General features: G+C 41.3%; 1 protein-coding gene across 3 annotated transcripts in view; it reads left to right on the top strand.

Moving 5' to 3' along the window:
• Positions 1–12,886, top strand: part of LOC140726443 (short transient receptor potential channel 3-like) — a 140,055-nt gene that overhangs the window by 89,363 nt on the left and 37,806 nt on the right. For all 3 annotated transcript variants that reach the window (XM_073042850.1, XM_073042851.1, XM_073042852.1), the window contains one exon: positions 10,325–10,589. In XM_073042850.1, the coding sequence (XP_072898951.1) occupies positions 10,325–10,589 (265 nt within the window). The remainder of the gene's footprint in view (positions 1–10,324; positions 10,590–12,886) is intronic.

Raw genomic sequence — 12,886 nt, forward strand, 5'->3', positions numbered from 1 at the left:
ATACACACATTTTATGCGTGCACAAGTGCGATGAAAAACTGCAGCAGCATCACAGGCTCACCATATAATCAACATTCAAAAGAAAAACATAAATTAAACACAAGTTTTACAAAACAAGAGTGCATTTCGAACAAAACAAAACCTAGCCCATTTCAGTGGTCTGAGCGTTGCTAAACTCTTGGTGATTAGCGTTGTGTCGATTGGTTTGAGAAACAAATGGCTGAAGGGAAGTAACTGTTCTTGAACATGTTTGTGCAGGACTTCAGGTTTCTGTACCTCCTGTCCAATGCCAGCTGCAAGAAGATGGCCCAGAGGGTGGGGATCTTTGATGAGAGATACTGCCTTCTTGAGGCAGTACTTTCTGTAGATACCACCGATGGTGAAGGATGCTTTACAATATAAGTACGGTACTCTATAAATGTAAGCTGTTGTTCCATAACTCTCATTGTGAGGGCAGGTTGTGGAAATTGTTACACAGTTGTTAGATTAGATAATCAGTATTTGGCTCAATTGCTTTGAAAATATAATATTGTGCGTAAGGCTATACCAGTGTTTCTCAATGTTTTCATATTTGCCAACACCCTCCTAAAGCACCTTCATACTTGCCAATGCCCCTGTCAGGCACAATATGCTTTCCAGTGGCCCCATAGTGCAAAAACATGTCTACCATATGCTACCATGCTTCTTAATTCTTAATGCTTTTCAAAATTGCTTTAAATTTTTATTTGTCCTTACACAGTACCTGTCCACTGTACAGCGGCTTCGATACCAATGTGATCTTTGAGCTTGATGGTTTTTAGCGAGAGTTGAAATACTTGGTTCAAGTTGTGACAGCAAAAGCCTTAAGTCTGCATGCGTAACAATATCCAACTAGTTTCTGTCCTTTGTGAGTATGTGGTTCACTGCCCTGAAGCCTCTTTCAACAAGGTAGGAGGATGGAAACACAATAAAGAGCAGTTTGGCTCTTCACCAAAGACCAAGAAACTCCATGTGACAGTGCAGCCACATACCCCAATGCTGACATTTTTGAAAAGCATTTTCGCTTCTTCTTCATTCTGAATTTCGATAAACTTTTCCGTATTCGGTAAACCATACATATGCCATTATCAATGCATTGTTGTCTCGCACTGTTGACTCATCCATTTGTATCCCAAATTCTGTTTTTTGTGGCTCTGTGCATAGTTGATACTCAATGTCTTCACTCGTTTCGTCAATACAACGAGCGACAGAGTTACTACTCAGAGGAATTGATTTTAAAATACTGGGATCCATTTTGAGAACAGTGGTGAGCACTTCTGATAAACCAGGCTTAATTAATCTTTCACCAATTGTATGAGATTTTCCACACTTTTGCTAATATTTTGGAAACGTATTAAGAAGCAATGAGACCACTATCAAAGTCATTTTTGGATTTCTTGGCAAATGACTCAAGTGTGCAATGCTTTTCAAATGCTTCTTTCATCTTCTAGAACTGAGTAATACCATGAGTAGCCTTTTCAGGGTGTCTATTACGGAAGCGTTCCTGCAATCTTGCATGGTTTCATAGCTTCATTAGACAGTACAGTATTACAAATAAGGCACATGGGACATTGCTGATCTGACGGGAGTGGAATAAAGCCACACTCCAGGAATATAACATTGTATTGACACACTTTCTGTAGTTTCTGTTTCTCAGCAGGATTAGAATTCAAGATTTCTCCTCCTTCAGATTCATAGAGATCATGCCATACATGTTTAGCCATCATTAACGGGGCTAAATTAAAATAAAATATTAACACAACACGGATGGAACGATGGTAGTGAGATGCAAACAAACAGCAAGGTAAAGATTAAGACGATCACAACAACAAAAATTACATTGACAAGGTTTCAGACTGGAATTTGAATGGTAGTCAGGATAGAGCTGGTGTTCGGCAAGCTAATTTAGAGTATTCCAATTAAGAATGATTGACCAACCACGTACGGTCTCATAATGCCCAAAGATGGTTCTTAACAACACATATTAAGCTGAGGTCACTTTGAACACCTCAGGAGGAATCCTTGGGGTTGGCAGTTTCACTGATTGACTCTAATTCACCATTTGGTTCCGGACAGCACTGTATCATTGTGGGACCTGTTTTCTGTAGATCTGCAGAGAAAGTTGAGAGTGTGTACTTGACTTACCAACTATTAAATTGCATGAACTCATTCCAAGGGAACAGTTGGGCACTCTGGTTGCTAATTTATGCATCCCCAATAATGTCTGCTTGGTTGGTGAGGTCGGATGGAGTTGCTGAGTTATGATGACGAGTGCTCACCCCCGGTAGAGCTACGGTTCTTCCTGTGTTCCAGTCCCTCATCATTGTTTTGGAAGTGCCTGCTCTACTAATGGTTGGTCAGGTCTTGTGCCTTGATTTAGGGTGCTGCTTACCACCCCCCCCCCCCCCCCCCCCGAGAATCCTGAACACCTCCTGATGACTTCTATTTCCCCTAATGCCCCCTTAGGACATGTAACCACCCCCATTGGGAATCACTGAGCTATAGAGTGTGGGGGAATAAAAGAATGGCAAGTTGCAAGACATGGGATGCTGCAATGAATTATATAGACAAGGTCTTGTATCGCTTTAACATTACTTTTAGATAAAAGGAGACAGAATTGAAAAGGATTGAACAGGACTGAAGGTTTTATACTTGAATGCATGCAGTATGCAAAATAAGTACCAGATGCCTACAAGATGGCTTTTTAGAGCAGCTCGTGATTGAGCGCACTAGAGGATCAGACATCCTGGATTGGGGGTTGTGTAATGAACCAGAGCTGATTAGAAAGTTTAAGGTAAAAGAACTATTTGGGGCAAGTGATCATAATATGATTGAATTCACCCTGAAGTTTGAGAAGGAGAAGCTAAAGTCAGGTGTATCAGTGTTACAGTGGAGTAAAGGGAATTACAGAGGCGTGAGAGAGGAGTTGGCCAGAATTGATTGGAAAAGAACACTGGCAGGGATGATGGCAGAGCAGCAATGGCTGGAATTTCTGGAGGCAATTCGGAATGAACAGGATATATACATCCAAAAGAGGAAGAAGTATTCTAAAGGAAAGATAACACAACTGTGGCTAACAAGGCAAGTCAAAGCCAGCATAAAAGCCAAAGAGAGGGTATATAATAGAGCAAACATTAGTGGGAAATTAGAGGACTGGGAAGCTTAAAAACCAACAGAAGGCAACTAAAAAAAGTAAGAAGGTAAAGCTGGAATACAAAAGTATGCTAGTCAATAATATTAAAGAGGATACCAAAAGTTTCTTCAGATACATAAAGTGTAAACGAGAGGTGAGAATGGATATCAGACTGCTGGAAAACAATGCTGGAGAGATAGTAATGGGAGACAATGAAACAGCGGACAAACTGAATAGTCTAGGTAGCTCCTCCCACCCTGTCTCCTGCAAAAATGCTATCCCTTTCTCTCAATTCCTCCGCCTCCACCGCATCTGCTCTCAGGATGAGGCCTTTCATTCTAAGACAAAGGAGATGTCTTCCTTTTTTAAAGAAAGGGGCTTCCCTTTGTCCACTATCAACTCTGCCCTCCATCGCATCTCCCGTATTTCACACACCTCTGCCCTCACCCCATCCCTCTGCCAGCCCACCAGGGATAGAGTCCCCCTGGTCCTCACCTATCACCCTACCAGCCCACAGATCCAACGTATAATCCTCCGTAACTTCCGCCACCTCCTATGGGATCCCACCACCAGCCACATCTTCCCCTCCCCCCACTCTCGGCTTTCCGCAGGGATCGCTCCCTACGCGACTCCCTTGTCCATTCATCCCCCCCATCCCTCCCCATGGACCTCCCTCCGGGCACTCATCCCTGCAAACGGAAGAAGTGCTACACCTGCCCCCACACTTCTTCCCTCACCACCATCCTAGGCCCCAGACAGTCCTTTCAGGTGAAGCACCACTTCACCTGCGAGTCAACTGGGGTGATATACTGTATCTGGTGCTCCCGATGTGGCCATTTATACATTGGGGAGACCCGCCGCAGACTGGGAGACCTTTTCGCCGAACACCGGCGCTCAGTCCTCCAGCAGTGGCGGGATCTCCCTGTGGCCACACACTTCAATTCCACAGACCACTCCCACTCCGATATGTCTGTCCATGGCCTCCTCTACCGTCAAGATGAGGCCACACGCAGGTCGATGGAGCAATACCTAATATCCCGCCTAGGTAGCCTCCTACCTGCCAGCATGAACATCCAACTCACAGACCTCCGTTGATACCCCTGCCCCCCCCTTACCCCATCCCTATCTATAATATCAGACAGTGTACACCCCAGGGTTCTCAAAAAGGTGGCTGAAGAGATCGTGGATGCATTCCTAAGGATCTTTCAAGAATCACTAGATTCTGGAATGTTTCCTGAAGACTGGAAAATTGCAAATGTCATTCCACTCTTCAAGAAGGGAGAGAGGCAGAAGAAGGGAAACTATAGGCCAGTTAGTCTGACCTCAGTGGATGGGAAGATGTTGGAGTCGATTATTAAGGATGAAGTCTCAGGGTACTTAGAGGCAGATGATAAAATAGCCTGAATAAATAAGGAAAAATCTTGCCTGACAAATTTATTGGAACTTTTTGAAGAAGTAACAAGAAGGATAGACAAAGGAGAATCGGTTGATGTTTGTACTTGGAAGGCCTTTGACAAGGTGCCACACATGAGGCTGGTTTACAAGCTACAAGCACATGGTATTACAGGAAAGATTCTGGCATGGATAAAGCAGTGGCTGATTGGCAGGAGGCAAAGAGTGGGACTAAAGGGAGCCTTTTCTGACTGGCTGCCAGTGACCAGTGGTGTTCCACAAGAGTTTGTGTTGGGACCAAATCTTTTTATGTTGTATTTCAATGATTTGAATGAATGGAGTTGATGGCTTTGTTGCAAAGTTTGCAGATGATATGTAGATAGGTCAAGGGACAGGAGGTATTGAGGAAGTAGAGAGGCTACAGAAGGACAGACAAATTAGGAGAATGGGCAAAGAAATGGCAGATGGAATAGTGTTGGGAAATGTATGGTCATGCACTTTGGTAGAATGAATGAAAGGGTTGACTATTTTCTAAATATGGAGAAAATATAAAAATCTGAGGTGCAAGGGGACTTGGGAAACCTTGTGCAGGATTCCCTAAAGGTTAATTTGCAGGTTGAGTCTGTGGTGAGGAAGGCAAATGTAATGTTAGCATTCATTTCGAGAGGACTAGAATATAAAAGCAAGGATGTAATGTTGAAATTTTATAAACACTGGTGAGGCCTCACTTGGAGTATTGTGAGCAGTTTTGGGCCCCTTATCTTAGAAAGGATGTGCTGAAACTGGAGAGGCTTCAACGGAGGTTCATGACAATGATTCCAGGATTGGAAAGCTTATCACGTGAGGAGTGTTAAATGGCTCTGGGCCAGAACTCACTGGAATTCAGAAGAATGAGAGGGGATCTCATTGAAACCTATCAAATGTTGTAAGGTCTCGAAAGAATGGATGTGGAGAGGACGTTTCCTATGGTGGGGGAGTCTAGGATTAGAGGACACAGCCTCAGAATAGAGGGGTGTTCTTTTAGAATGGAGATGAGGAGGAATTTCTTTAGCTGGAAAGTGGTGAACCTGTGGAATTCATTGTCACAGATGACTGTAGAAACCAAGTCATTTGGGTATATTTAAGACAGAGGTTGATAGATTCTTGATTAGTCAGGTTATGAAGGGTTACAGGGTGAGGGGTGGGGAAGGTAGGTGTATGGGGCTGAAAGGGAAATGGATCAGCCATGATGAAATGGTGGAGCAGACTCGATGGGCCAAATGGCCTAATTCTGCTCCTTGTATCTTGAGGTCTTATAAGAGATTTGATTTTTCGATGCACATTTGGAGCATGTCAAGATGGGGTTAATTTATCATGAAAGCAGTGTGTTGGGGTTTTATTAATAAAGCTCAATTGAGAGGAAAAGCTGAAACAGAGGTAAAGACATTTCATACATATTTTGGTGAACTTAAGATAAAGAAATTCAAATACCAGGGCAAAAGAACAGAAGTAACAGACTTAATATGCATGATAAACAAGATAAACTCTTTTTAAAAGATTAGACCGCAGGATTTTATACATTAACAGAATTGATGCAACCTATTCACGGATTAATGCTACCTTTCACTGTTTACCTGTATTTATATTTGCCAAAGTCCCATCCTTTGTGTGTATAGCAGTCACATCATTAAAAAAAAACACCAGAAACATGATCAACATGTTTAGACTCACCTTTCCAGAATTCTCAGAAAAAAATGCAAAGGGCTAAACTAGATAACATTGGGAAAGGAACACGGAATTCACAATAAGTTATTATCACGGTTTAACATTGACACAGTTTAAGATGCACAGATAATTCATTCTGCGCCATTAATAGCACTGACAAGTTAGTGCTAACCACACTATGTATTGCCTCAGTACTTCATCGCAGGGTTCATCCTCCTGATTGGATAGCGTCATTTCAGGCCAGCTGTTGCTGATTAGAGACAGCCGGTAATTCTTAAAGGGGAGTTGTTTATAATCACTCTTATCCATCCATGAGGCTGAAGGTTTGGTGAATAGCATATTTGAAGTGGAGGCTATTTCACAGTGTAAAGAGAGTACAGGCAGAGAGGGAATAAATGACTTCTAAACAAACAAAAATGAATAGACAGGTAATTCAAGAAAATCAGGTAACTCAAGGCGTCTTGGTCTCAAACCTATAATCACTCTGAATACCAGTGGAGGAGAGATTTCCACAGCAGAGTGCAGCCATAGCCAAGAGCACACTACCATGGGCTGCAAAACTGTACAGGAGAGAGCAGAGGGGTCGTGTGCGATAATGTTAATTGGCCGATAAGAGTGGAAGGTGGACCATTACAGAAGATTCTCCCATTAAGGGAGCAGATAGATATATCTGAGGCTAAAGAACAGATTTGAACCATTTCTCATGTTTAAGATTTGAGGGTTCCCTGGTGCCAGGGTTAACAAGATCAATTAAGGCTAGGTAAAGTTCTGGATGGGAGGGTGGCCAGCCAAAAGTCATGCTCTGTATCAATGCCAGCGACGTAGAATTTGTAGACCTGTAGATAGATTTTAACGTAAAGGAAAGGGATTAATAAGCAGGGCCTCAAAGGTGGCTATATCCAAATTATCTCTCGTTCCACATGCCAATGAGTATAGAAATGGAAATATGAAACAGATATATGCATGGCTGAAGAGCGGGTACAGAAGGGAGAACATATTCTGGGGTACAGGGACCAGTTCTGATGCAGTTTGGACACTGTGCAGGCTGAAGAAACTGCATTGCAACAGAAATGGGACCGATATCCCTTTATAGAGAGGTTCACCAATGGTGTAGAGGGAGATTTAAATAAATTTGACAGGGGGTTGTGCACAGACTATGAGGGACTACAAGAAATTCTGAAATAGATTTACTATACTGTCTAGTTTTTATGTAAACGTATAAACCCTGTTAAACAAGGTTGTTGAGTGGCAGGAAGGATTCTAAGCATTGAATCACATAAGATGTGCAAGAAAACAGTTCACAAGTCAGAAATGAATCTGACCATCAGTATGTAGTATTTTAATTAAAACATAAGTAATAAAAGAGCAACATATACTGTAGTTAAACCAGGACATTTAATTCAACTTTTAGGATTCCTCTGCAAGATGTAATGATATTCCTCACACTGCAGTAAATGACTGAAGCCTGGCAGCAGCCAACAAATCCATCCTGCTAGTTTCCCCAATGCTCATTCAAGCTGGACAAAAGTAAGGCATCCATAACCTGTAGGGGATATATCACAGTGCTGGAGAGAGAATGTCATGGAATAATAGAGGTACAAGTATGCCACTGGGATTATTATCTAGCCTGCCAACTAGGATGTATATCAGGCAGCAACTTTGCAGAGAAATTACAGAGATGTGTATGATCTACAGAGTAGTGATACTGGGGACTACAACTATTCAGCCATTGACAGGAATAGCAATAACACGAGGGGCAATGTTTGAAATGCACTCTAAGCAGCATTTTCTTAATTAGTGTGCTTCTGAGCCAAACAGGAAGGGTGCATTGTTGGATATGTTTTGGGGAAATGAACCAAACCAAGGGAAGCAAATGTCAGTAGCAGAATATCCAAGAAACAATTATTTAGTCATTATGTTTGGAATAACTATGAAGAAAGATGTAAAAAAACTTCCTGTGCAATCCCATTCTGATGCTGATGTTGGTTTCAGTGCGATGTTCCCTGTTGGTATGTTGCAAGTTTTCACAGTTTTATCCATTTAGCCTAACATGTGTGATCTTTACAGCCAAGTCTTAAAAGACATAACATAACATAATGGACACTCCCCTCACTACAGGAGTGTTGTGACTGAATGAATGGATAATTGCAAGGAATCAGAGCAGTCTGGACATGATATGAAGAACACTGCATGCAGGAGACGTGTTCTTTGTGCAGATCACTGTTGTCTTGTGGCTGTTCGCAAGGCCTCCACAGGAGTATGATCAATCCCACGACGGGAGTGACCTCCATAATGCAGTAGCGGCAAGCTGAAATGATCCTGAGGCTAAGAAGCTGAAAGTCACTGTGATTTTGAATTTCAATGAGTAAAGCAGTCCAGGGACATGACGGAGTTTGCTGCAGGTTATAGATCTCAACAAAAGCAAAGGAATCATCCACAGTATTGGCCCTTTTACCTGCGCAGTTACAAGAAACAAGATTAGTAACATTTAACTTTGGTGAGCAAAATAAAAATGCCTGTTTTCAGGCCAGTGAGATTGACAGAACTGTTATTTCTGCCACTGGAAATCGGCTTAATCCTCTTGACTGCTTCTTTCAATGGATGCTGCCCGACCTGCTGAGTTCATCCAGCTTTTTTGTACGGCTTAATCCTAACTACATCAGTCTACGGTTGTCATCAGTGGGGGAATAAAGGTGTTTGGCAGAATTTTCATTTTTTCCTAGAAAATGAGAAAATGCATTTCCTGACAGATGCTTACCCCTCCCCCCGCTCTACTCATGTTACATTTATGACTGTAAACATATTCAAGTTTACTGACAACACTACTGTTATAGAACAAATCAAAGGTGGTGATGAATCAGCATTTAGGAGGGAGATTGAAAATCTGGCTGAGTGGTGTCATAGCAACTCAATTTCAGCAAGACCATGGAGCTATTTATTGACTTCAGGAGGATAAAACCAGAGGTCCATGATCCAGTTCTCATCGAAGGCTCTGAAGTGGAGAGGGTCAGCAACTTTAAATTCCTTGGCGTTATTACTTCAAAGGACCTGTCCTGGGCCCAGCACAATAAGTGCAACTAGGAAGAAAGCACTGCAATGCCTCTACTTCTTTAGGAGTCTGCAAAGATTTGAAATGATATCTAAAACTTTGACAAACTTCTATAGATGTATAGTGGAGAGTATATTGACTGGCTGCATCACAGCCTGGTATAGAAACACCATTGCTTTTGAACAGAATGGATATGGCCTTCTCCACTATTGAGCACATCTACACGAAGGGTTGTCGCAGGAAAGCAGCTTCAATCATCAGGGACCCTGGCCATCCAGGACATGCTCTTTTCTTGCTACTGCCATCATGAAGAAGGTACAGGAGGCTCAGGACTCACACCACCAGGTTAGGGTACAGTTATTTCCCCTCAACCTCTTGAACCAAAGGGGATAATCTCACTCAACTTCACTTGCCCTATCATTGGAACATCTTCACAACCAATGGACACACTTTTAAGGACTCTTCATCTCATGTTCTCAATATTTATTGCTCATTATTACTATTTCTTTTTGTATTGCATAGTCTTTTACACATTGGTTGAATGCTCAAACTGGTGCGGTCTTTCTTTGATGCAATTATGGTTATTATCCTATTATGAATTTATTGAGTATACCCATAAGAAAATTAATCTCAGGGTTGTATATCATTGCATATATGTACTTTGATAATAAATTTACTTTGAACTTTGGATAGAGAAATGTAGGCTTAATATTTCACACAAAACTTTTGCCAGTTATGAAGAAAGGTTCTCAAGCTGTTAACCTTGCATTTATCTCCATTAATGCTACCTGACTTAAAGAATTCTTCAAGCTTTTTCTGTTTGCTTTTCTTCATGAAATTACAAGAAGGCTGTTCAGAAATGGGTATGCTTACTACAAAGGTTGTTAAAAGGGAACGTACTATAAATATTTTAGGATATAATTCATAAGTGCTTCTGCCTTTGTGAATGATATGTAGTCTGCTGTAACTTCAAATTGGACCATAACAACTAATAATGCGTCTTATAACTTTTTATCTTGTCTTTTTAGCCAGAGATAGATGGGTTCCCTCCGATCCTCAGATCATTTCTGAAGGCCTCTATGCAATAGCAGTTGTCCTTAGTTTTTCACGAATCGCTTATATCCTGCCCGCAAATGAAAGCTTTGGTCCGTTACAAATTTCCCTTGGAAGGACTGTGAAAGATATATTCAAATTCATGGTCATTTTTATAATGGTGTTCCTTGCTTTCATGATTGGGATGTTTATCCTTTATTCCTACTACCTTGGTGCAAAAGTGAATCCAGCTTTCACAACGTAAGTACAAGTTTATTTTTCAACTTATTTCATATTGTTGCTTAATGAGATCTGCTTTGTTTATCTTCTCTTCCCTGGGAACTGTGTTTTTACAAGGCAAACTCAACTCGTGCTTTCTGCATTCCATTAATGCCATTGCTAATTGCTACAAAATACATGCTCATATGAATTATCTTCTGATTTCAAAGTACTTTGCTCCATGCATCAGTGTTCCACGTACCAATAGGATTAGGGAAATAAGTCAAAGTTAGCCAAGTACAAAGTCGGTATACTGAGTGGTGCAGAATGTAGACATTCTGGACTGATTTTTCAGTATTTTTTTCAACACTGGGAAATAATAGACATTCCAATTACTTAAAGGGAAGGTTTTAGCAACAGGATTCTTTCAAAAATATAATTTCCTTGACTCTGAAAAAGAACGGATAAGAGTGTGAATTAAATACGCCATGTGTGTCAACCAATGTCGGCTTTTCAAGGGTATGTGAACATAAAATAGGTGTAGGGTTTAAGCTATGCCTCCTACAAAAGCATGTCTAACACAAATATGAAAAACCAGAGTTGAAAGCAATGTAAAGCATTGCCAGGCCAATCCTAGCTTGATAAATTCCAAATGGTGACTCCTCTTCTTATAAATCTCACCTCCCTGCAACTGCCCATAAACACCCCTTTCATCCCAATTCTCCTGTAGTAGTATAGACTGCTGAAAGAGGAGGAAATAAGTTAAAGATTCTTAGGATGGAAAAGAGTCTCGAGAGCTCTCTGATTAAGAAGTTGCACGAGTGACTGGAAGACTCCACTCTGAATGTTCTACCTATTTTTGAATACTGTGATGTTGGTCATAGTTCGGAATTGCCCTGGTGAATGGCCTAACAACACATTCCAGTGACCTTCTGCCAGCAACCCCCCCTCCCACTGCCTCAACATTTGCTCCTTGACATCTAACTGAATTCCACACTTCCTGTAGGAATTCATGCTCATTCACATCATTTTTCCTAATAGCTCTCTATCCACAAATTGAGAAGGCCTCATGCCTCAGACATTTCAGAAAGACCAGTGATTGCAACATTAAGTTTTGCTGCAGTTTTAGAGGGGCATTCAGTCAAGAGTTGGAAAATCAAATCTGTTCCACAGTTTAGTTAGTTTCAGCTTTATCTGCATTTCAGCTTCATTTAGTGTCTGTGTTCATACCCGTTACAACCTTAACTACCAAAAAACTTGCTGATCTTTTCCATACTTCATTATAATGTAGAAGGCCACTTGGCCCGTCAAATCTATGCCATCTCACAGAGCACTTCCGTTCTGCTTTGAATTTTCCCTGTAATCTATTTCCATCATCTGCGCAACCCCCTCCCCTCCCCCAGGTTCTACCACTCACCCGCATACTAGGGGCAGTGTACAGTGCCCAGTTTACTTACCTCCCACGTGACTGTGTCCTGTGTGAGGAAACCAGAGCACCAGAGGAAACTCACGCAGTTACAGGGAGAGTGGACAAGCTGCACACAGACTGCACTGGAGCTCAGGATCGAACCTGGGTCGATGGAGCAGCTGTGGCACTGGTCATGCTGAACGACTTTATTGTCAATTCCCCCAACAGTGGAAATAACATCTTTGTAACGAACCAATTTAATTGATTTTTTTGTAGATATCTTGCTTAGATTATAACTAAGCTCCAGGTAACACAAATCAATTTCCTGTATCTTTATAATTTAACTCTTAACCATGTTGTCAATATGATGCATCCTCATTGTATTCCTTTTGAGGTCAGGTTATCCATCTTGCCACTAGCAGTATACATAGAATCTGATCAAAACTCTTTGCAGGTGGTGTATACCATCCCCCCCCCCCTCCACCCCCATACATTCAAACTTCTTGAAGCAAAAGCTATAAGTTCTTTTAAAATTATTTTTATACAGACGGACTCGTGTTTATATACAGTATTTGTGTAGATGAGTTTTGCATTAAAGAAAAGCATAGTGATACCATTGGAATCCATTATCCAATGCAAATGGATATTTTAATAACTTGATTCCTTATGTTGAATTGTCTCATAATTGGGATTATAATTATTATGTGGTGGCAATGGACAGAAATCATTTTGAGAAACAATGAGCAAGTTAAGCACTCTTGTGCTTAATCGTCACATAAGGACGTTGATGGAGGCCTGAGAAACGATCTTTAGTCTGTCCTTAGGGTGGATGATGTTAACGTTCCTGGGGAACCTGAAGGGAAGACAAGTAAACACCTGATTCACATGCATTAGGAGCAGGGTGGACAAAGCAAAACAAATCATGCATTAA

This window comes from Hemitrygon akajei, chromosome 4 (assembly GCF_048418815.1).
Source record: "Hemitrygon akajei chromosome 4, sHemAka1.3, whole genome shotgun sequence".
Taxonomy (NCBI): Eukaryota; Metazoa; Chordata; class Chondrichthyes; order Myliobatiformes; family Dasyatidae; genus Hemitrygon; species Hemitrygon akajei.